At 37.1% G+C, this 26,843-nt stretch overlaps 1 protein-coding gene across 15 annotated transcripts in view; it reads right to left on the bottom strand.

The window, feature by feature from the left end:
* The window catches only part of PAM (peptidylglycine alpha-amidating monooxygenase), a 280,942-nt gene that overhangs the window by 112,722 nt on the left and 141,377 nt on the right, over nucleotides 1-26,843 (bottom strand). For all 15 annotated transcript variants that reach the window (XM_024739687.1, XM_024739688.1, XM_024739683.1 and 12 more), the window contains one exon: nucleotides 1,962-2,019. In XM_024739687.1, coding sequence (XP_024595455.1) covers nucleotides 1,962-2,019 — 58 coding nt within the window. The remainder of the gene's footprint in view (nucleotides 1-1,961; nucleotides 2,020-26,843) is intronic.

Genomic DNA, 26,843 nt, shown 5'->3' with positions numbered 1-26,843 from the left:
TTTTACCTACACCTAAACTTCTGTGGTTGCTGAATTATGTAAACAACGGTAACCACAAATCTCCTGGGGGTTGTATATTAAAGGACTAACACTGAAAATGAAATAATCATGCTTTGAACAGGTGACAAAATGTTTAGTATTCATGCAATCCTCCCAGCAATAAAGTAAAGAAGAAATACTGAAAATAGTTATAATTATTCTTATAAGATCCTTTAAGGACATTAGAACTGGAAACAGTTTAATCTTAGATGAGAGTTGCCTAAGAAAAATGGACAAATGTTTAACACCTGGTTGTAATATAGCCCTTTATGTGTTTCCTGTGAATATTTTTCTTGACTGAATATATTGACTTGTACTTTCAATTTTAAGTTATGTGAAAGTAAACACATTTATATTAGGAGAGCAATAACACATTCCAGGAATATATTTATAGGCCTTAGAGTCACCAGCTCTGAAATCATTTACTACCACTACCTCCAGAAACAAGCCAGTAACCTATTAATGTGAGACCTGTAATACTGCTCTGAAACACGACTACCATATTTATACAGGTGTGTAGAGGGGCCTTCTCTTCAAAAACAGGAGGAAGAAAGTCTACTCCTAAACTTGGACAAAGAAAATATAAAATTAGTAAAGAAAAACTTCAGGTACAGTTCCTTTTTTTAGTAAACATTATTTTCTCCTAAGCTATCGAGTGGACATGAAAGTGAGGAAAGCTTTACTGTTAATATTTTAATTATGAATTTATATCCTAAATCACTTTTGGTGTTACTCAAAGCACGACAATTAGGAACTTAAATTATTTTTCTCACTTTAAAGTTAAAGTTCAGGATCTGGAAGCACCATACTTCCTAACTTTTTTCCTGGTAATGTTCAATTGTTACACAAAGGAACATCACTCAGGCAATGTTCAAATTCCCAAGGTCTGACTTATTTTTAGGAGTTAACTATGGAGCAAATTTTGTTTAGAGTGTTGATACAGGTTGTATTTTCTGTTGTGATTGCCACCAAAGTGTGTGAAAAAAATAGATGCACATTGTTCTGGCTTTGAAGATCTATAATGTATTTTCCTGTGGGGAACACCTCATGAAAGTTCATCCTCAGATGGCTCCAAGGCTACTGTACACATTTTACAATTCATATAATAGCCATTACAGACAGTCCACTTGAAAATTAGTTTCAAGGGAACAAAGTACAACTCTCATTACCATCACTTTCTCTCCAAAATCAACATCTCAAAGTAGAAAAACAAGGGACGGGGGCAAATCCATGAATAATTTCCCAATCACATGTCTTCCCTAAACAGTAAATGTCTGTCATAAGGGATGTTTAAATTAAAACCATCTAGATGAAAACAGATGGTGCTCTGTCACATTTTCTATCTGATTTAAAGTCTCAGCTGGGGAAGGAGCTGTCATTTAAGAGCCCTCTTATTCTATAATATAGACAACAGGACTGAGGTTCCTTCTGTCCTCCCTCCCTCCCTCTCTCTTTCCCTTCTTCCCTTCTCTCATTCACTCCTATTTTCATTCCTTCCTATCCATCTACTTGTCTGACAGGTAAAATCTTACATTCCCCAATGCTGATTCTGAGTGCAGTCGATTTATAGCATGAACCAGCAGGTATATAAAGAGTCTGTTGAGTGGAGCGGAATTAAGCATCCAGCCACAGACAGAAAGCCAATACTCTACAAATGGGACCACATGGCATTGGGAGCCATCGACATCTGCATGCAACTCCTTAACTACTATTACTCATAAGTCTCTCCAGATACAGTTTGTAATCTTGTCTCTCAGTGGCTCACTGGTTTGTTTCTGCATTAGGCATTATAAATGCATTTTTAGAAACTGACAGTAAAAGATTAATATGCTCATAACCATCAAAGAGAACCTTTCACTGATTTCCAATAGCTGCCCTTCCTTCAACTGCCCACCCCTCCACACCATCCAATTAATACTTACTCACGAAGGCTTCCTCATCCATTGGCAAATGCACTGACATGCAGAAGTACGTATCAGACTATTAAAGAAAGAAAGATACAAAATATGAATTAAACTGCTGCTAGTAAAGAAATAACTTGTAAAAGCATGGGCTCTATGACTGAAAAAGAACTACTGGTCCAGTGAGGTGAAGTTGTCTGCCAAATGCTGGGTGCCAGGTTAATGGAAGGGCTAAGCCTAGAACTTAGGTTCCCTAAAACATTTTTCTATGATTCTTTCCTAAACAACGTCAAATCCTATTTATAAAACCAATTATCATGAGTAATATTTCTAGTACTGTCACAGTTAAAAGGCAACATTTTAAATGCTTCTATATAAAGTAAAACAATTCAATGCATTTGACTTTAAAATGGTAGGAGTTAGTTTTGACCATCTTTACTATTTGCATAATTAAATATTTAATTTCTTGAATCACTTTACAACTTCCCAAAATATTAATTAAAAAGATACAATGGGGACTTCCCTGGTGGCGCAGTGGTTAAGAATCTGCCTGCCAATGCAGGGGACATGGGTTCTATCCCTGGTCTGGGAAGATCTCACATGGCACGGAGCAACTAAGCCCATGCGCCGCAACTACTGACCCTGTGCTCTAGAGGCAGTGAGCCACAACTACTGAGCCCGTGTGCCATAACTACTGAAGCCTGCGCGCCTAGAGCCCGTGCTCCACAACAAGATAAGGCACTGCAATGAGAAGCCAGAGCACTGCAATGAAGGGTAGCCCCCGCTCGCCACGACTAGAGAAAGCCCGCGCGCAGCAATGAAGACGTAACGCAGCCAAAAAAATAAATTAATTTAAAAAAAGATACAATGAATAAAAGTTGGTTTTGAAATATATTATATTTGGTTGTTCTCCCTTTATTATTTTTTAAAGATTTTTTTTTACGTGGACCATTTTTTTTTAAAGTCTTTATTGAATTTTGTTACAATATTGCTTCTGTTTTATATTTTGGTTTTCTGGCCCTGAGCCCTGAGGCATGTAGGAACTTAGCTCCCTGACCATGGACCGAACCCACACCCCCTGCACTGGAAAGCGAAGTCTTAACCACTGGACCCCCAGGGAAGTCCCTGTTTCCCCTTACTTTAAAATTTTTATGTAGTGCATTGAAGAAATCAACATTAACTCATTATTCTTTCTTTTCCAGTTATTAGTCTCTTATCTAAATTGCCATTTTCTACTATCAAATACACTAGCATCAAGAATTTTTAGTGATAAATATTGCAAATTAAGGAGAATGGGCATCTGTTGATCTATGTATTCCACTTCCTTAATGGAAATCCATGTGTAATGAAGATGTGCTATGATTTATAATACACCCAATACAAATAGAGACTGAACTCATTTAATAATTCATACTTCATGGATTATTACTGCACAGTGGTGGAATCAAGAGACTCCACAAACATGGATAGAGATAATCTGGGTTTCTCTAAACCTACTGGTCAGCACCAAAAATTGTGAAATTTGTACTTCTTTTTTCATTTCTGTGTTGGCTGGGAAGCAAGGAGATTCAAATACACATCAAAGAAGTATCTTAAAATTTTAAAAATTAAAGAAATATGATTCAGTCTTTATTACTACTTTTATATATACCATTTCTTCTACTGGAACAAATCGTTTCATTTCTTAAAAGGCTTTATAATTATTTAGATTCACTCATTTTGATAAGGAGGAAACAGGCTGGGAAATGTTGAAGGTTGCACAGCAAGAAGGTTAAGCCACATAAATGCTGGAGATGTGACCTCTGTATCCAAAACCCAATATATTGGGTTTGGAAATATATTGGCAAAATACTGCTTAAAGATCTTACCATCATGTACAAGATTGCTCATAAATATTTTTCCAACCTCTGAATTACTAACGTTATAAAACAGACCTACTCTGTTCTAATAGAAATAAGAAATTCAAGATTCCCTTCTAGTTGAACATCCTGAGCTATGAGTAATTCGGGACTGAAAGATATTTAGTGGCAGACTATAGCTGCTGCTGCTACTAATACTACTTCTAGCCAACAGTTATTGAATTCTTATTATGAGCCAGCCATGGTTCTCAATGTTATATACGTATTGTAACATTTAATAACAAAAACAATCCAATAAAGACCCAACAGTATCCACAGATACTATTATTAACTCCTTTAAAGACAGTAAGAGTAAAAATTAGCATTTGTTCAGAGCTTACTATGTGTAAGCACTGTTCTAAGTGCTTTACATGTATTAACTCCTTTAATCCTTAAAACACATTCCTATGACACAGGTACTATTATTATCCCCATTTTATAGATGAGGAAACGGAGGCAAACCAAGATTAAGCAGTTTTACTATTCATTCTGGCCAAAACCTGGTAATAAGCAGATAGGCTTCTGAACCCATCTTAGTGCAGTTGCTTTAGAAAGCTGGCAATTGTAAATCTTTTCTCTGCCTCTTTGAGTTGTAAATCTTCTATCCAGAACTGTCTTCTCACATCAAGGAGATAGTTCTCAGCCAATGGATGTCCTGCTCTAACTTACATCACTGCCTCCTGTCATAAAGATAGAAGGTTTGTTTTTCCTCTGGATAAGTGCCAATCAACAAACCCAGATGGCCTAGTCACATGGACTAACTCCTCCAATCCCCCTCAGTGCTTTTCCCTTAGCATAGCTCAGCCTTTAAAATAAGGTCTCCTGCCTTTTTTTCCAGCAAAGTTGAATTCAGTTCATGCTGGAGCTCCTTCCTTATTTGCAATAGTTTTTATTGAAAAAAATCTGTCCTTCCCACTTTAACTAGTGACCACCTACACTAACAAGTGTAGGAGCTGGGATCTGAACACAGGCAGTCTGCCTAATGCATCACAGTTCACTCAAAGCAATATGAACAATTAATGACTTAGAAGCAAATATGAAGCAAAAGTAAATTTAAAATAGCTAAGCATATATTTAAAACAAGAAATGATCCAAAGGAGCCAAAGGTTGCAATGAAATGCAAACCAAACAAGTTCTTTTAAATTTGTACTTATAATTTTTGGGTTTTATTTTATATTTGATTTTATTATAAGCCACCTCAAGTTATTTCTGGAATAGAGAAGTTATGGGCATAAATAGGTATGCCAAATTCAGCAAGTTTGTTCTTTTGATTAAAAAAAACCTAAGCACAATAATGGTTACATACACAGAATAAAGAAAACTACTTTTTATACTCAGAATTGATCAGAACCATATTATAATTCTTTTTTTTTTTTTATAATTCTTGCTCTTATCATCAGCTGCATAATTTTAAATGGCAGAACAACTTGGGAATGTCTTTCTTCTATAGATTTATATTTCTTGGCTTATAACTTCTCTAATGATAAGAATGTGTTCAGATTTCAAATGTTTCTGTCCTATTCTGTTAAAGCCAGTTTAAAAAAAAAGGGAAGAGATGACATAGATCCTCCACAGAATAAACAGTATCCGAAAATTATTTTCGGAGAGTCTATATTAGACATTGCATCAGTGGTCTACCATGCACCATCATACTCTGATTTTACTTATGCCCCATTTTCAAGATAAAGAATAATTCTGTTAGAAAAAAAGAAGGTAAAACTCTTCTTTTTAAAAAATGAGCACATCAAAAAATGCAGTCTGTATCAGATCAATAATTAGCCTTCAGCTGAAAGCTCTGAAGACCACAGTGCAATAGAACAAAGAATAGCAAAAAGTAATTTATTTTTTCTCTGCAACTATAAAAGGTATCAGTGATTTTGTTCTCAAGTATTCTGGTACCATAGTTTGATTTCTAGAATTAAGTTGAAAGCTCAAGTTCCTTGGAAAGAAGATATGTTCCTAAGGTCATTTACATGGTTCGATGGGAAAAGCCAAATCTCCAAGGTCTGCCTCCCTTAGGCGGGCTGAGTAGAAGTAAGCACACTTTTGTGTTACTTCATTTTCTTCTCACAATTATGCTGTGAGTAGGTCTAACAGGCACTGCAACTGTTTTATAGAAATGCAAACTTTCACAGAAAGGTTACTGATCCACCTAAGGCCAAGTAGTTAGTGTCAGAACTAGGATTAAAAATCTTCAGGTTTAAAAAATAAACAAATGGGACCTAATGAAACTGAAAAGCTTTTGCACAGCAAAGGAAACTATAAACAAGATGAAAAGGCAACCCTCAGAATGGGAGAAAATACTTGCAAACGAAGCAACTGACAAAGGATTAATCCCCAAAATATACGAGCAGCTCATGCAGCTCAATACCAAGAAAACAAACAACCCAATCCAAAAATGGGCAGAAGACTTAAATAGACATTTCTCCAAAGAAGATATACAGATTGCCAACAAACACATGAAAAGATGCTCAACATCATTAATCATTAGAGAAATGCAAATCAAATCCACAATGAGGTATCACCTCACACCGGTCAGAATGGCCATCATCAAAACATCTACAAACAATAAATGCTGGTGAGGGTGTGGAGAAAAGGGAACCCTCTTGCACTGTGGTGGGAATGTAAACTGATACAGCCACTATGGAGAACAGTATGGAGGTTCTTTAAAAAACTAAAAATAGAACTACCATATGACCCAGCAATCCCACTACTGGGTATATACCCTGAGAAAACCATAATTCAAAAAGAGTCATGTACCACAATGTTCATTGCAGCACTATTTACTATAGCCAGGACATGGAAGCAACCAATGTGTCCATCAACAGATGAGTGGATAAAGAAGACGAGGCACATATATACAATGGAATATTACTCAGCCATAAAGAGAAACGAAATTGAGCTATCTGTAATGAGATGGATGTACCTAGAGTGTGTCATACAGAGTGAAGTAAGTCAGAAAGAGAAAAACAAATACCATATGATAACACACGTTTATGGAATCTAAAAAAAACAGTACTGATGAACCTAGTGGCTGGGCAGGAATAAAGACGCAGACTTCTCTAAGCAGACATAGAGAACGGACTTGAGGACACAGAGGGGGAAGGAGAAGCTGGGACGAAGTGAGAGAGTAGCATTGACATATACACTACCAAACGTAAAACAGATAGCTAGTGGGAAGCTGCTGCATAGCACAGGGAGATCAACTCGATGCTTTGTGATGACCTAGAGGAGTGGGATAGGGAGGGTGGGAGGAAAGCTCAAGAGGGAGGAGATATATGTATACATAGAGCTGATTCACTTTGTTGTACAGCAGAAACTACTACAACATTGTAAAGCAATTATACTCCAATAGATGTTAAAAAAAAAAGTCAAGTTTATGCCTTCCAGATGATTAGAAATAATTACGTATCTTTCTTGTCACTTTCTTACCATTAAGTTTTAATCCAGTTAAACTGTGATTCTGGTGAGTCTTTCAGCATTAATACCTCTGTTTTTTTAACTATGAGACTAAGTCCTATACTTTAAATAAAATTTAAGACTCTTCATAAATAAATGAATAACTTTTTTAAAATAAGATATGTCATTTGTTCAAGAATGGAGTAGACAATGCCTTTGCCAAACTATTATAAGTTCATTACAGCATGGGGAGAAAAAAGATTATTTAGGTGATTACAAAATACTGTTTTATCAGTACAGGTTAATTTCTATAGCAGGTCACCAAGAATGGACAGTACTTTTAATTCCATACTGTAAGCAGCAGTCAGTTTAAGAATTTAAGACTATACTAACATGTAATCACACAGTTAACTACAACCAACTCTTTGATGAGAAACTTTTTTTTTTAAAGCAAACCCTTGTGAGGCAACAACATTAAGAAAATTGGAACAATACATCTCTCAAAGTAATAAAATCATTACATCACTGATATAAATAACTGACTGTGCTTTTCTTTTCTTCAGGATGAACACCAAGAACACTATTTAACAATATCCTGATTAGGTAAATATGATCCTACAACCTCTATCATTCAACAATCCAAAAATATTCAAGTGATTTAAACATACGATCAGTACTTAGCATATGATACCCTGTAAAAGGGAGAACATTTACCGCGCATTCTAACGTCACTCTAGAACCTTCCCATCATAATTATTTATCATGGTAACATTACCAGGTAGGTATTATAGACACTACTTTAAAGATGGAAAAACTGAAGTTCAAGAAGGTAAGTAACTTGTGATTTTTTAAAAAATTCTCAAAATTGATGAAATGGAATTTGAACCCAGTTCACTAAAACAGTTCTCTTTCCACTATAGAAAGATAGCTATTAAAAGGTTGTTTTTCAAATCTCTCTAATATTTGAAAAGAAAATGTCAGTTCTTAGACACAATTTTAATTGTTTATTTGATTAATGGGATAAATAAAGGAATCAAAGGCATAAAATTTAACAAGAAGTTTTAGTCCAAGTCCTCTAAATTTTCAAGGGCACATGAGAACATTTCATGACAGCTTGTTGACAAACTGCAGTGAACCAGACTAGAGCCACAGCTATTTAATTTGGTCATCATTTTGTTTCTGCAAGGTAGAGCAATTTGAAAACGTACACATAATTCAGATCAATATTTCTCTCTAACACTCTCTAACATTCTGAAGACACAAATACAGCACCTAATTGCCCATTACAATAGGTGCTTCATTTGAACACACTGTCCTAGAAAGGATGCTTCTATAATTCAACCTAAACTGCCAGTGCAACCTTTCACAATTTTCCGTATATCATCATCATGAATCTTCTTTTTCTCTCTGTGGGAAGAACACTGTATCTGAGCTTGGTGCCAGGCGACTGTCTGTAAAATACTGCAGATTCAAACTGCTAACATAGGCTCAGATGTACAAAAAGGGAGAAATAATGTGAATCTACATAGCCATGTCTCTCCCTGCTATCTCTTACAGCACATCAGCCAAATCTGAATTAAGAGGGATATGATGTTGCTGATGCCTCTTTACTGCTGCTTACTGGAAACTATCCAAGAAAAGCACATTTTCCTGACAAAGGAAGATAGTGTGGTAAAAATGAAAAAAACTCACTTATTACTAAAGAACTCCTATTATATTCTATTATCACCCATTTTAAACTGAGTTCTCATGTAGACAATAGTGTTCAGTAATATTTTGCTTACGTTATTTAAGAAAAAAGTGTTCTTTATTTTGATTTAGTCATTTGTGAGACAGAGATGCAGTGGATTCTATGGAACAAGTAGTTAATAAAATTGATTCCTTATTTAAATTAATATGGGACAGACAAAACCATCTATTTACTATTACACATGAAAACTGTTCACATAAAATCAGTAGTTTTTGTTTTGGGAAACCAGAGGTACCATTCAGATTCTAGTATTGAGCACTATGATTAGATCCTGGCTGGATAATATCCTCACTGCCCTTTTATTGTTTAGGCTTAAAGAGTCCCTGCAGACTACCTTTCGTTTTTCTGTTTTTTTGGTTTTTTTTTGGAGGCACGTGGGTCTCTCACTGTTGTGGCCTCTCCCGTTGTGGAGCACAGGCTCTGGACGTGCAGGCTCAGCGGCCATGGCTCACGGGCCCAGCCGCTTCGCGGCATGTGGGATCTTCCCAGACCGGGGCACGAACCCGTGTCCCCTGCATTGGCAGGTGGACGTTCAACCACTGCGCCACCAGGGAAGCCCTGGACTACCTTTCTTAAGGAGACTATACAATGTGGTGACACAAACAGATGTAGGAACAGACAACATAACCCAGTTTTAGCTGAATATGGCCCTTTTTCTTATATCTGTGGCTATTTGCAAGTTGGTTGCTCTCTGTAAATAAGCCATAACCCATAGAAATATTATACTGTGTATTAGGTCTCTGGTAACTTTTCTCAGTCATCCTTTGTTAAATAGCCAAAGCAGGGCAACCATCTCATGGTGGCAATACCGACTTTGTGCCCTGGTTACCCAAAAAGTAGGTAGTAACCTTTCTCCTAACCCAGACCATGCAGTTTAAATCTGATCTAGACAAACCACAAAGGATCCATCAAGCCCTACATTTTCACACAGTACCACTTAGGGTTCAAATAACTTGAATTCTGCAAAGAAGTAGAGGAAACCTCAGGGACTGACAGTAATACTGCTAGACCAACAAGAGAAAAAGTACAGAAAGTGATCAGGTCTCTTTGACAAGAATTTTGGTTACTGGAGGAAGGAAGCATTTGGAAAATTACTTTTCAAAGTTTTCTTTTAACTGATCCAGATAGATAATAGAATCAAACTGCTGTTTCCCAAAGTAATTTTAATACATGCATAGTAAGTTTATACTCATTCAGTGGTGTTTGTACTTTCAACATTTTCCTAGAATAAAAGGAAGCTAGGGCAAAAGAAAACTATACCAAAGCATGCACGATTTTTTGCAGTGAAAAATTCAGGTTTAAAAAATCTACCTCTCGGGCTTCCCTGGTGGCGCAGTGGTTGAGAGTCCGCCTGCCGATGCAGGGGACACGGGTTCGTGCCCCGGTCCGGGAAGGTCCCACATACCGCGGAGCGGCTGGGCCCATGAGCCATGGCCGTCCCAAAAAAAAAAAAAAAAAAAAAAAAAAAAAATCTACCTCTCTTACACCAGAATTTAAAGACACTTAATTACAGATAAAATTCCTTAAACTGTCACTTTTGGATGTAGTCTGTTCTAATTTTCCTTTTCCTATTGTCTTTCTCTTACCATATAAATAAAAGATATGTTGCCTATTTATATTTATTAGGCTCTGGCAGAATAATTAGGTCTTATGTTAAAACATTCCCAACCGACTAAAAAAGAGTGTTTTCCAAAATGCTCTACTCTGTTCCTTACCATTAAACTACACTCCATCCTCACCAACTTTTCGGATGTTTATCCCAACCTACAAAGTTATCTTGTTGTAATAATGTCTGCTAGCATCCTAAGCATTTAGAACAATATCTGGCACATACTTAAAGCTCTATAAATATTCATTGAATTTTGCATGTACCTTCCTCTTTTGCTGGCAATAAACTCACAGTTTAAGAAAGGCTGAACTGAAACCTGTATTATAGATGCCACCTAATTAGGGTTTTATACAGCATCACTTTTTCATATGAATTTTATCCTTCAGTTAATTCATCCCAGAATCCCATTTGCATTTTTAAACTATAATCACACTGGGCTGATAATGACAAGATTCTCAATGCCAAGTAGTTCAAATGAAAGCTACTTTCCTGGCAAGAGCTTTTCTTTGGGAATTACAAATCTGTGCAAGCAAATGATGAAGGAAAAAATATTGTGGCGAGGGAATATCTGACTTAGAGCTCTCACACACTTTCATTTAAGAGGAAACAAAAAGGAGCATATTAATAATGGTCTATAATTAATCGCCTATGCACAATAGGTGGTGACAATCGCAGGCTCTTCCTTGGCTTCCTGGTTAGAGGGGGAGTTATGCGAGGGGAAACTACCGTTCTGAACAGGGGTTGCTGTTGACCTACACCACTCATCTTCCCCAAGCTTAAGCCAGTGCTTTATGCTTTTCATAAGTTTCCCTTAATATGAAAGCAGTCAATTTTCTGAACCTTTTGCTAACATTAACTGCTCCACCCATGTTTCTCTCCTTTAGCACAGATGATTGGAAACTGACTCTATCCAACCTGTCTGGAGGTGCTGTCGAACAAAAAAGCCTCCACAATCACTACCTCCAAACATCATATTTCTTGCTAACTGGCTACATTTGATGTGGGGACAAAACAGCATTGTGGAAGAGAAGCTTTAGACTTGAATGGGTCTGTCAGCTCATTTACTGATTGAGTTGTATTCTATTCTCTTAAAGTTTAAAATGAACCATCCGATACCAAAGTGGTATACACAGTTTCTGTTCTTTCTGGGCCTGTTGTCATATATCTTGCCATAGTTATCCCATTAATACTTGCCTACCTTTAAATCTCTTTTAATGCCTATGTAGAAATCCATTCTTCCATCCATCTACTCATGCATCCAAGAAACATATATGTTAAGCAACTCCCAGGAACCAGACACTGTGCTAAACTCATAAAACTGTGAGCAGAAGTACACATGGTCTCAGTCCTCACAGAGTTAGAGGCTTCTAGCATAACAAATAATCACATAAATAAGTATTAAATATTTTCTGTTTTAAATGATACATGGGAGAAGTACAGGTTACCACAAGAGCCAGTAATTCAAAGGAAATGTTCTTCAGTGAAGGGAGTTGGCAATTGTTTTAGGCATAGGAAATAGCATTTTCAAAGGCCCTGTAATTGGAAAGAGCTAGGTGTGATTGAGAAAAAGACCGGTACATACAGAAAGGGGGAACAGGTTTTAAATTAGACTGGCAAAGTAGATGTGGTACACAATGAAGGACTTCACTTATAGTCCATGTTAAGGACTTTGGTTGTTTTATTTTGTTTTTCTTGAGAACAACAGAAAGCCAATGAAAACTTTTTGTAGGAAACTGACATGAAGGCTAGAATTAATTAGACAAGGCCAATAAAAAGTCACGTAGTTGTTCAGAAAAGTGATGATAGTAGCTTGAAAATGAGTGATGGTGGTAGAGAAGGAGAAAAGAGGACAGATTCCGGAGACATTTAAAAGATAAAATAGACATGACTTGGGAGTGGATTTGAATAGAAGGTAAGGCAGCAGTGCCAAGGATGATCCCTAGATTCCTGGTTTGCATAGCTGAATATATTTGTGGTAGAATTCATTGAGATATAAAACACAAGAGGACCAGATTTGAAGATGATGAATTTGTCATTGGACATATTAAGTTTAAGAAGCCTTTGAAAAACCTACATGTAAATATCAAATGAGCAGCTGGGTCAAACAGAGTTTGAAGGAAAGGTTGGCCAAGAGATATAAATTCATGTGACATGAAAGTTGGGCAGTGGGTATGGAAGAGGCTGCTTTGTGAGAGTAGAGAGTAAAACAGAAAAGAGAAAGCCCAGAGTTGTGAAGTAGTCAGCCAAAGAGAGAGCAGCCAGGGAGTTTACAGGAAAAAAACACAAAAGTGTTACATCATAGAAGCCTAAAGAAGAGAATGTTTCAAGGAGGGAGCAGCTGACAATGTCACTAATCAAAATCCACATGTTAACACTGTTCTACTGGCGATGGCATTGTAAACACTAACATCTAGGCATCGACTTTCTTGTGTGCTAATATTCCTGATTTATTTAAGGAGCCCAGTTCTTCCCTGCCACTCCTCCTATAAGGACTGTGACTGTGGAGACTCTGGCCTCACGACCCAAGCCTTCTCATAGCTCCAGCCACACTCACTATCCGAGTAACTCACAGCCCCTCTAGAGCTGACCTCTACACTGCCTCCCAGTAAAGGAATGCCTGCAGCAACAGTATACAGCAGAGTCACCACAGACTTCCCCCACCAGCTCCTTCAGTGACGGTCACAGAGCACAGGGTGACTTGGGAAATAGGAGAGAAGAACACCAACAGAAAAAACACGGATTTAGAAGGCTGATGAAAAAAGATGGGCCAATAAGTCAGTTTCTAAAATTCCAAATATTCAAAATAAAACAATATAAGGAAAAAGTATTTGAAGAAATACTGGTATTATATAAGCTACAACAGAGTATACTGCCACCACGCAGTGAACCTGTTACGGCCTGCCGATTCCCAATCTAGGAAACTACTTGCGTTCTATAGACTAGTGGTGTCAACACAAACCCAAGAATCTGAATGCCTGAGGTACCCTTTTAGCACAAACTGATTTAATTTCTTACAATGTATTAAGAACTAATGAGGTGATGTGCTATAAAAGTACATACTTTTCACATAGTTAGAAAAGAGCAAATATTACAATATTAAAATAAGCAACTTTTAGTAACAATCCAACAGACTTTAGCATAACTGTATAAATGCTACAAGTTCTGGGCAAGGCTTCTGGCTTTCAGGCGTTACATATTTGTAAGGAGACTAATATTTTGAAAATATTAAACTGTTGTATTCACACTCCTCTTCCAAATAAATCACACTTGGTTCCCTAACAGCCATTCTGTTATCATGGCCCCAAGAAAGGAGGCAGGGCTAATGCTAGCTAAGAAAGGGAGAAAACATGACATAGTGGAATACCCTTAAAGGAAGGAGGTGGAAATTAATGAAAGTCTCTGGCCAAGGGGAAATTAATTTCATAGTCACAGATGAGGTGCCAGAGTTGACACCAATAAAGGGAACAAAGTCCATAGGCCCCATTCATTTGGGATCTCTTCCACTGTCCAAGGCCATTCATAGATCACCCCTTTGTGTACACCCAGATATTATCCTGATGAATAAAAAAGGGAGTAGGTGGGGAAACAGCTTAATCAAAAGCTGAGCTGATTGTCTTGAACCCAAAGAGAGTGGGATTCCTTCAATAGATACTTTTAAGGCTTTCTCCCCTTGCTACCCAGAGGGTCAGGGGTTTAAGAAGGTTAAGTTAGATCGGTTTTAAAAATTAAAGTCCTATTTTCTTTGCATACTTGAAGAATAGTGTGTGAATTGTGACTCTGCTACATACGTAAGCAAAGAACAATTTATAAATTAATGTATTACTTGTATTTTTACTTTTTGTTATGCATGGATAACTGGCATTAGCAAAGTATACCACTGACTGATAGGTTTCCTGTAGAAGAAAAGATGTAAAATATGCAAATAATCTTGTAAAGCTCAACTATTTTTATGTACTCCTGGCACCTATTAGCAGAATTTTCGATCTGAAAGATGATTAATTTTTTATTTTATTGCTGGTGGCACTTAAAATTGGTACAAAGATTTTTAAGAAAGCAATATGGAAATGCATAGTTAGGAGGAAACCCTTTTTTCCTTAGAGTGGATTGAGCATACAGTCATCAGGACATATCACAAAGACCACAGTAAATCAAATATATGCCATCTCAGTCATATGCAGGAGGCCTAAGAAAATGTTAATCATCACTAAGAATAAATCTGCAAATTACAGAAGACCAACTCAAAATGGCTTAAGCTAACAGAGATGAGGCTTTCACGTAATGAGAAGTCCAGAAGTAGGACAGATGCAAGAATGGTTATTTCATCCAGAAATTCAACATCATCGAGGACCTAGGTTCTTGCCATATTCCAGCCTTGTCATATTCAATATATTGCCTTTTATCTGTAGAATTCTTTCTTCATGATCACAAGATGGTTGCAGCAGCTTCCAGTATCATATTCTCACAAAGCAATTCCTAAAGGCCAGCAGTGGGAGAGTCTCTTCCTTAAGTTCCTTTTCAAAAGCAAAACTTTCCCAGAAGCGCTTCACCTCCAACAGAATTCCCTTCACATATAAATGGCCAGAACTGTGTCACATGCCCATCTCTAAACCAATCACTAGCAAGGGACATTTTCTGGGCAAGGGAAGGCCAATGCTGGATCAAAAGTGGGGTTCTGTTAGCAAGAAAGAAAGGGAGGAGATGTATGTGGGGTAGGCAACCAGTATGTCCTGACAAGCACATTTTTGAAAGCAAAAATAAAAACTTCATAATTCTAAATTTAACCAGAGGTCGATAATCTTTGGGCAACTTGGTCCATCTCCATGTATTAATCTTCAGTGTTCAGAATTTTTGGAACCTTGTCTTCCTCTCTAATAAAATAACTATGTCAATTCTATATTTTCAGTTAGACATTTTCTGCTGCATCTCTTAATTAGATGCTACAATACACTTAGACATAGGGATCAAGAATGGCTAAAATGCCAATTCCCAGTTCAGCAAGCCTGACAATCTTGAGGGAAATAAGATATAGAAAGCCAATTCAATTCTAAATTAAATAAAGGCAACTGTGCCTTCTAAAAACCAAACTTTTTTCTTCAAAATAACAGGTATAACAGGCCTAGGATACTTACGTTTAAGGATGAAGTCATATATTTAAATATAACGATCAAGGGGGAAGTCATTCTGCTTCTGTCCACCTCCCTCACAGCAATTCCGTTACCTATTCATTTTCCTTAGACTTCCAACTCACAAAGAAAACATTACAACAGATTTGCATCCTTTGACTTGAACTTCTAAGAGGAACTATAAGATCAAATATAAAAATATTCTTTGGAATGTTCTTTGCTTTTCCTTTTCACTTCATAAACATCTCTGTTTGAACATTAGGCAATTACAACAAAGCTCCTTGTTCGCTAGTCTGTCTCCTGCTACTGGACTATGTTTTAAGGGCTGAAACCCTGACTTATTCTTGTTTGTATTCCCAAAGACCAGTCGGCATTAGCACTGGGTATGCAGTGAATGTTGGTTGAATTAGTTCATTGAATTTTGTTATGCTACATGACTAAGAACCTTTCATAAAAGACCTATTCCTACAAAAATAGCTCCAGAGCATTGAGTCATTTTTTTCCTTTAAGGATTTTATATATGCTTTTCTGAAAGGCTATCAAACCAAATTTATCCCACTGTAATTTTCCAACTTCCATTAAAAGACAATATTAATAATTCAAGAAAAGGAATTATGCTACAAAGGTTGACTTCTCTTTGTACCGAAACTCCCAAGGGTGAATACTTGTCATAAAGTTAATGGAGCTATTATTATAATGAACCAAATAGCTGTAGAAACTGCAAATGTTCATTTTCCAAATATGTTTTTACTGGTCATCAGTTCATTTTACATTATAAACATAAACACAGCACTTCAGTGTATCCTTCTTTAAGTCAGCTTGGAAACTTCCTAACACTAAATGAAAAAGTAAATTCAATGCTGTACAATTAAAATCAGCTTTATTTTCTTAAATTTTCTCAGACTCACACACACACTCACACACACACACACACACACACACACACACACACACACAAACATGCAGCACGATAAGTACAATAAAACTAAATAATCCTAAATGATCATCATTATATAATTAGGTTTGTATAGTCAGTGGCCCTTAGGTGGTGTTAAAGGAAAACTCAACCTTTTATATCCAGCAGTTTATAGAATATAAACTGTACAAACAATATAAACTGAATTTAAGAGTGATCAAATAGTTTATGGGGGAATCCTTCTTTTTATAGAAATACTTCCACTGACAAATTCAGGAGGAATGACAGAATTAGAATACCCATGATATACAACTTTTAATGAAACTAGACAATGATAAATATCCATGGCTGCTTAAACCAATAGATGAAAAGTTGATAGGAAACTTTATAATGGATTAATCAATCTCACAATTCCTAATGTAATAAGATTAACATCATAAGAAGAAAGATAATCACACTATAGGTGTTTCCTGTTCGTACTATATAACATCACCTTTGAAATATTCTTGCCAAAAACCCTAACCTAATCTGATCAAGCCTGTAGATGTTCCACTACAGGCAAACAAAGGTCAGAGCAACATGTTAAATGATATTCTAATGATGCAATGAGCAAATCCTAGAATGCAGAAAACTCTTTAGGACAAATATCACAAAGGAAAAAAACAGAGACAAAGGGAATCTCAAGTTTTTTTTTTTTTTTGTATTTTTGAATTTTATTTATTTTTTTATACAGCAGGTTCTTATTAGTTAGCCATTTTACACATATTAGAGTATATATGTCAATCCTAATCTCCCAATTCATCACACCACCACCACCCGTCACTTTCCCCCCTTGGTGTCCATACGTTTGTTCCCTACATCTGTGTCTCAATTTCTGCCCTGCAAACCAGTTCATCTGTAACATTTTTCTAAGTTCCACATTTATGCGTTAATATACGGTATTTGTTTTTCTCTTTCTGACTTACTTCACTCTGTATGACAGTCTCTAGATCCATCCATGTCTCAACAAATGACTCAATTTCATTCCTTTTTATGGCTGAGTAATATTCCATTGTATATATGTACCACATCTTCTTTATCCATTCGTCTGTCGATGGACATTTAGGTTGCTTCCATGACCTGGCTATTGTAAATAGAGCTGCAATGAATGTTGGGGTGTATGTGTCTTTTTGAATTATGGTTTTCTCTGAGTATATGCCCAGGAGTGGGATTGCTGGGTGATATGGTAATTCTATTTTTAGTTTTTTAAGGAACCTCCATACTGTTATCCATAGTGGCTGTATCAATTTACATTCCCACCAACAGTGCAAGAGGGTTCCCTTTTCTCCACACCCTCTCCAGCATTTATTGTTTGTAGATTTTCTGATGATGCCCATTCTAACTGGTATGAGGTGATACCTCATTGTAATTTTGATTTGCATTTCTCTAATAATTAGGGATGCTGAGCAGCTTTTCATGTGCTTCTTGGCCATCTGTATGTCTTCTTTGAAGAAATGTCTATTTAGGTCTTCTGCCCATTTTTGGACTGGGTTGTTTGTTTCTTTAATATTGAGCTGTATGAGCTGTTTATATATTTTGGAGATTAATCCTTTGTCCATTGATTTGTTTGCAAATATTTTCTCCCATTCTGAGGGCTGTCTTTTCATCTTGTTTGTAGTTTCCTTTGCTTTGCAAAGCTTTTAAGTTTCATTAGGTCTCATTTGTTTATTTTTGTTTTTATTTCCATTACTCTAGGAGGTGGATCGAAAAAGATCTTGCTGTGATTTATGTCAAAGAGTGTTCTTCCGATGTTTTCCTCTCAGAGTTTTATATTGTCCAGTCTTACATTTAGTTCTCTAATTCATTTTGAGTTTATTTTTGTGTATGGTGTTAGGGATCAAGATTCTTAAAAGAGACATATCAGTAAGATTTACCATGTGGACTACATCTGGATCCTGATGCAAATGAACCAACATTTTAAAATATAACAATCAGAGAAATTTGACACTGCTAGATAGTTGATGATATAATGGTAATAATGGTGATTGTGGTTATATTTAAAAATAAAGTACTTACCTTTTGAAAATATATAACAAAGTACTATGAAATGATGTCTGGTAGACACCTCAAAATAATTCAGTGTGTGTGTGTTGGGGAGGAATCAAGTAGAGGAATATAGATAAAACATGAATGTTGATAATCATTGATGGGTACATGGGGGCTCATTATACAAGCTCTTCAATTTTGTGTATATTAGAAGTCTTCCATTAAAATGTTTAAAACTAAAAAAATACAGTTTGTTCACAAGAATCTTTGATACCAACCTACCAACCAATTAATGTAACAGCCAACAAACTGAACAACAAACATACATTGATTCTATATATATTTTGCTCCTGGGACATAAGATTAGATAGGAAAAGTCCTCTTCCTTCAGAAACTTTAGAATCTAATAACGGAAACAAAGCCTACCACTAGGAAACAGTGAAGAGTTAAGCTTTGCGTTAAGGGCTGGGAGAGTGATAGGAGTTCAGAGAAGGGAGAGATCCAAACGGATGACCTGGTTCCAGATAGGACCTGGTTCCAGTCAGGATTCAGGGGAAGAGGGCCACTTGGCTGGGCCTAATATTCAGAGCGTCTTTTCTCCTAACAAGTTTAAGCAGAAAGTGAGAAATACAGACAGGACTGAAAAAAGACGACACATCTTACACCTTCTAACTTGTGTCCAGATTTCACCCTTGTAATGCACAGATTTAAAATACTTTACAAATCCTGTACTTTTATTGTGAATGACAATATATATGGCACTGCATCATTTCTAAAACGTAAGCATTAATTTGCTGTGTTTAATATTTAAAATGTCAAGATTCCCTTAGGAAACAGAAGGAACAAACAAAGGCGGCAATTGAGGAGCATTTAACCAAAGAACCAAGGACATAGCTGTTGGCTAGGTTAAGCGAAGCATGTAAGGGATGTTGAAACACCCTAGGGATTTATAAAGTAGCAAGCTGTTACCACTCAAAGATATGAGACAAGAAGAGAAAGAGTTATCAAACCCAGAGATTGTTACAGCCATAGATGACAGGAGCTATGACATAGGGAGAGAACCCAAATCACTGTCAACTTGCTGCTCAACAGAGAAGAAACAAAGGAAATAAATAACCTGATCTCATTCTGCTGCTTTCCAGCCTTCTGCCAGTTCCTCCCAATGACTAAAGTCAACTAGAAGCTAGAGAGCAAGGGCACCCATAAAGATCAGTCTCCTGGAGCCTGGAGTAGGCTGGAGTGGAAAGTACATCGGGAGAGGCCAACGGAGGACAACCAGCATGTAGTATCCATACCTGCTTTTATATTCCTGCTTTGGCACTTCTTAATATTTAAAAAAAATGATCAAGTGGAAGCTCAAAAACAAAAGGAAGTGACTGAGGCTTCTCTTAGCATCTGAGAGGCCCTGAACAGAGAAGCTGAGTCTCTACAAAGGGGAAGACTTCAGACAAACAAAGGTAATAAGAAGACCTGAGCTGAAAAATTAGTCTGAACAAAACCCAGAAATGGGAGTAAGTGTGGTAGGAGGAGAGATAAGGAGTTGAATGGACAAACAGGCACAAAGGTAACATTTTAGGGAGTTCTAAGAAAGGAAGTTGGATAAATTTGAATTAAGCCAGATAATAAAAGAGCTTGGGTAATGAGGGGTATTTAGATTTGATCTGTTTATATGTGATGTTGGTCACTGTGAGTGACTGAGATGTGGTGCATGAAACTATGAGTGCAGTCTTTTAGGAAGAACGCTTTGCTGGAACTGAGGATGAGCAATGAGGATACAGTGGGAGGGGGAAGGCAGTGGAGTGTGGAACCAAACCAGAAGATGCTGCTATCAAATTGGGTTAAGTCTATAACAGGAGAGTAGCAGTGGAAATCCACACATTTACCCAGCCATATGTCCCATAGTCTATCTATCCCACAAATGTATACTGAGTCTACTATTAGCTGACCCTGGACTAGACAGGGAGGACACAATGGTGAGCAAAGACCGGTGTGTTTCCTGCTCTCACACAGTCTGCAGTCTGATGAGGAAATAAAGGTATGAATGGAGTAATGACATAAGCAAATGTAAAATTGCAGTTGTGAAAGATATTCTGGAAAAGAGGCATGAGGTGCTATGAGAGCTATGACAGCTCTCTGAAAGGTGGGAGTGGGGAGTGGAGTAGGAAAGATGGGGGAATGCGAGATGGTCAGGGATAGGTTCTCTGAGAGAATGACGCTTAGGTTGACATTTGAAAGCTGGGAAGGCATTACCCAGGGCACACAGGGAGGGAAGAGCAAGCACAGCAAGGACAGGAAAGGGCAAAGACTCTGGACAGGAAGAAGAGGCCGCACAGGGAATGAAGAAAACCAGTCACTGGGACAGAGCGGAAAAGGCACAAATCTGGAAGACATCTCAAAGGAAGAAATAAAAAGGATTGTAGATACCTAGAATACAGACCATTAAGGAGGTAAAACAATCTAATGCGGTTCCAACCATTTTAAGCAAGGAGATGAGCTATTTAATCAATCCATATTTGCCAGTGTGCTCTGTGCCTTGACCAAAGGACACAACCAATTCTTAACAAATATTTATTAGGTGAGGAATTGGGAATATAGCCTTAACTAGACAGACAACCTTTATTATATCATATGGGTCATCACCCAACTTGCTTTCCCACATGTCCCCAAGAGCAGAAGAAGTAGCTAGGCATAGACTCCAGGAAGATCTATTAATCAACAAATATTCACTGGGTACCTTCCATGTGCAAGACATGAGATAAAATATTGTGAAAACAATATCTTGTCTGAAGGACAGGTATGAGCTGGCTTCTTTTAAATATAGATTATGATGTTTGTTTGCTCAGCATGAGCATAAACTGACAAAAATATGCACAAAGATGAATAAGATGCAGTCACTGGTTTCAGAGACGTTTTAACAGGAGAGATTTAAAACATGAGAATGAATCACTGTAAGTGACAATACAATAGGTTTATAAGAGTGGTGTAAATTATTATGGCACTAGATCAGATCGCTCTGAGGAAATCAGTTAGGTTCATGGGGAAAGGAACACAGATTCTGTAACTTAATGGGGTATGATTTCAATAGGTGAAGATGCAGGGTAAAGAAATTATAATAAGCAGAAAGAATAACATCAGGGGGTTCAAAGGTATCTACCTGTAGGAATAATAAACAGGCTAAGTGTGGTAGAAAATGGGGAATTCAGGAAAAAGCAATGCAGGGAATAAAAAGTAAAGTGGCATAGATGGGGACCATAGGGCAGAGAATTTAGAAACCAGAATATGGACCAGGAAATGTATTTGGTCAGAATAAGGAGTTGCTGAAGATTTCTGAGCTGGAGGACAGCATTATCAGAGACGATTAAGAAAATTATATGGAATGAAAAACAGCATCACATAACGGTTTCAAAGCACAGGGTCTGGAGCCAGTCTTGCCTGAGTTAGAGTCCAGACTCTCCCACAGCTAAGACTTGCAATAAAAATGAACAAACTACTGATAAACACAATGTCATGGATGAATTTCAAAAGCATCATGTTAAGTGAAAGAAGCCAGACACCAAAGACTGTATACTGTTGTGATTACATCTATATGTAAATCTATAAAAGGCTAAACTAGTGACGGAAAGACCAGCAGTTGCCAGGGGATAAGGGACGGGGATGGGAAAAAGCATGGGAGTAGGGAGAACGAAGGGGCACGAGGGAACGTTTTGGGGTGATGGAAATGTTCTTTATCATGTCTTGGTGGCAGTTACACAACTGCATATTATTTGCCAGCATTCATCAAATTGTATACTAAAAATTCGTGAATTTTTATTTTTACGTAAATTATATCTTAAATATGCCAATAGAAATGAAAATATCATGTAAGAGGAAAAAGTTAGGTAGCAGTTAAAATAAAAACATTGAACTTCAGAATATTTATTCTGTATGAAGAGCACGGCAGCAGGGGACTCCTAAGTTGTGATCAATGTGGAGACACAAAAATACTACAGTCACTGGTGTATATGTGTGCATTGTGTGTGTGAGGGCACGCGCACGCTTGGGACTATTGACGAGGGGCAGGAAACATTCATTTTTTAAAAAAATATTTATTTATTCAGTTGCTCCGCGTCTTAGTTGCAGCAGGTGGGCTCTTTAGTTGTGGCATGCAAACTCTTAGTTGCATCAGGCATGTGGGATCTAGTTTCCTGACCAGGGATCAAACCCAGGCTCCCTGCATTGGGAGGAGTGGGTCTTAACCACTGCACCACCAGGGAAGTCCCAGAAGTATTCCTGATATGAAGATAATACCCGTTCCTTCTAAAAAGAATTTATTCAATTAATCTTTGTTGGACACAGCACTGTTTTTAGGCCCAGGGAACAGAATAATGAACAAAACAGACCAGTCTTTCCTCTTAAGGAACTTGACAGTATATCTCAAGAATGACAGAAGTGGAGATGATGTTTAAATGACGAGGCATGAAATGGAGATTTGTTCCTGTAATGATTAATACTCAGATGGAATTCAGGCTTCACCCCAGGCCCACAAAAGTAATACTGTAAATAATGGCTGGCTAACAAGGCTATCTTATTCACTGCATTACACAATAGGTTAGGTATGTTATGGTGATTGGTGTACACTGGTGTTACAATGGTGACATAAGATTATTTTATAAAACATTTTATTATGTTTAAAACCATTTTATAAAATGGTCTGGCAGACTGATATTTAGAAAATGAAGAGTTGGAAAAATCATTTCAATCTTGTTTATATTTCAATATTTGAGCAAAATTACTATAAAATTTTTATATTTCCCTGAATTAACTGTACTAATACTAATATATATGCAATAATATTTTTGGATTTCACTAGTAGGTCTGAATATACTTATAAGTAAAAATTCATTCTCAGTCAATGAGTTTCTGAACTGACTACAATAAAGATTCGAGATCATTCTTTTTTTTTTTTTAAGATCACTCTTAATTTAATGTCCTCCTTCATAACATAGTGATTCACAGGTTTGCAAATCTCTATTCTCTATAAAGTTCTTAGCCACCAAAAATAGGTTTTAGAGGTTTTATTTTAAAAATGCAAAGAAACGATCTTGGACTCATGTATCTGTCAGCCTTTTTTTGGACAACTGACATTTTTTTATCTTGGGGAATACATGTTGTGGAAAGAAGGAATGTGGGGAAATAAATGACATACAGTCTTACAATAAACTTGGAGTCTTCCAATAGCAGCAGACTTGGAAGCATTAAAAGAATGCTAGATTTGGCTTTTATTTGCTTCAGTGGCACTTCAAATCTCTTTGGCTATTGTAGAAGGTTTTCAGGTCATCACAAACCAAAGTGAAAAGGGAATATTGTGGGTAGTAACTGTATGAAATACCTTATTTATTTCAACTGACTCCTGCCACAATTGACTGAAGGACTAAAGTCTCCTTATGCCTAAGAGCTGTGGGCTTCTAGACCCAAGCTTATTGTGCTGATTAAATAAACTCTAGGCAGAAGATTGAACAGTATATACCTCTGGCAGAGTCAAAGAATTCACGTCGAGCAAGATAAATTTTTTACTCTCAACTCTGAGCTATTCAGGGCAGGAACTTAATTTCCTCACCCTTGTGCACAGTTTTCTCCATTTTGTATTATGGAGCAGTTAGGACCGCAGAAAAACCATACAGAGACTATTTGTTAACTTCTAAACTTGTTTGACCTCACTACAGTCACCTCTTTAATACCTGCATTTACCCAGACTACCAATCTATCTTCTTTCTTACATCTACTGTGTCTACCCTCAAAGTCTGAGGCAAGGGTCTTCCCTGGTGGCACAGTGGTTAAGAATCCGCCTGCCAATGCAGGGGACACGGGTTCGATCCCCGGTCCGCAAATATCCCACATGCCATGGAGCAACTAAGGCTGTGCACCACAACTATTGAGCCTGTGCTCTAGAGCCCACGAGCCAGAACTACTGAGCCCACGTGCCACAACTACTGAAGCCCGCGCGCCTAGAGCCTGTGCTCCGCAACAAGAGAAGCCACCGCAATGAGCTGTCCGTGCACCGCCAAGAAGAGTAGCCCCTGCTCTCCGCAACTAGAGAAAGCCCCCGCGCAGCAACATAGACCCAAGGCAGCCATAGATAAATAAATAAATAAATACAAAGTCTGAGGCAAGTAGATGAAACCACAACAGTAAAATATCTGTGAATACTACCTTAGCGTTTATGAAAAATACATTAAGGAGATGAAGTTAACATTTTAACATGTCCAAAATAGGAAAGCTAAATATTATAACTAAAACCATCAATTGTAGAAATAGTAAACAGAGAATCTGCATCTTCACAGCAAAATGATCACTCAGCTGGAAGCAAATGATTTAACCATAGTTCAGTACAGCTTACCACAAAATGAAAATTTTTTATTTCCACAAATAGTGAAGACTGAAATATTTTAGTGGTATTTTTCTGCCTGTATTTAATTTGATGTCGCTTCTGTTAAGAGTTTGTTGTTCTGTTTTGGATTCTATTTCCAAATTAAAACATTTAAAAATAATCTATTACAGAGCGTTAGCTTTTTCAGTCTTATATAAAATTACTAAATAAGGGTGTTAAAGTGTTAACTGTGCGCACCTCTGAGATCTATGAAAGGAAATATTCTAATCTCGCAGAAACATCATTTGCCCTTTATAAATCGATGTTGCCATGGTAAATGTTTTCATTTAATACTGGATTAGCTGAGGTGGGAGGATGACACGGTGTATAGTGGCAATGTACTCCCTATATTTATATACTTTCCTCTTCAAAAATGTTCTAAGGTTTGTTGGATGGGGTGACTTTTGCATGCTAAGACAGAGCCATGCCTTTAGTGTGTACATCAGATTTGTCCCTTTATACAAGATTGAGTAGATTACATTATCTGTGAAAGGCAATCGGTGCCTGGAAAGAGTGTGTTCTGCACTTTTGCTTAAAGAATGCAACATTCATGTGGAGTGGCTCCAAATGCTCCTCTTAAATAGGGTTATTGAAATATTAATTCAGACTACATAAATCCAGAAATAAGTGAAACAAAGAAGATTTTTCTGGTGGCTAATAAGTGCAAAGAGAATCACTTTTGTTGCCAGTGTGGAAGGATATGCATGGTTGCCTTCCACAAACACCTTCAAGACCGACTATAATAGAAGAATGACCCCCCTATAAATCTGGCTTTATTTGTTTCTAAATGTGTACAAAATTTCCTAAATTCTTTCATTAACCAGGCTCTCCTAATAGCACTGTTGCAAAGCAGAGGAATAGGAATTAAAAATTTATCAATTAGAGGCATTGTGTGGAAAAACCCTCTAGAGATTTCTAGAACATTAGGGGTTTATATTAGGAAGGTAGAAGATCCTTTTTGTTGGTATTCTTTTTGTTAGTGATATTGTTTCTTTCTTTGTTAATTTTTAACAATTATAAAATAATAGATGATTTTTTTTAATGATAAAACAACTTGGATATATACTAAAAGTCTGTTGTCATCCTCCTTCATTGCTGCCTCTCCAAGGGAACCAGCATTTACAGCTTAAAGTGCCTCTTTCCAACTTCCTCCATGCTTGTACAAAAATGTATATCCAAACAGACACACATATATAGAAATTTTGTTATTATTTATTTTTATTAAGATGGGGTCACACTCTGCACATGACTGCAGTTTGCTTATCTCACTTAATACACAACAATACTTCTAAGGCAAGGTACACAGACCTATCTTAGTTTTTCACTCATTGCATAATATTTTATAGAATGATCTCCCATAATTTTAAAGAAATGAATATTTTTACTTTAAAAGATAATTCCAGATAACTTTATTAAAAAGCTTGTGACAATGTATCCTCCAACAACAATGTATGAGCCTGCCCATGTCTTTTCATCCTTAAAAGCTCTATTATAGCTCTTTTTAATATTTTTTGCCATGTTAATGGGTTAAAAAAATATATCTTTTTTCTTTAGTTTTAATTTTTATGATTATTAACAGGGTTGAACTTTTTTACATTCTGTTAATTTAACATTAATATCCTTCATTTGCATTTTTGTGTGTGTGTGTGTTACGCAGGCCTCTCACTGCTGTGGCCTCTCCCGTCACAGAGCACACGCTCCGGACGCGCAGGCTCAGCGGCCATGGCTCACGGGCCCAGCCGCTCCACGGCATGCGGGATCCTCCCGGACTGGGGCA

The sequence above is a fragment of the Neophocaena asiaeorientalis genome, unplaced genomic scaffold (genome assembly GCF_003031525.2).
Source record: "Neophocaena asiaeorientalis asiaeorientalis breed wild unplaced genomic scaffold, Neophocaena_asiaeorientalis_V1.1 scaffold146, whole genome shotgun sequence".
In the NCBI taxonomy this organism is placed as follows: Eukaryota; Metazoa; Chordata; class Mammalia; order Artiodactyla; family Phocoenidae; genus Neophocaena; species Neophocaena asiaeorientalis.
This window is presented reverse-complemented; position numbering and strand designations above follow the sequence as displayed.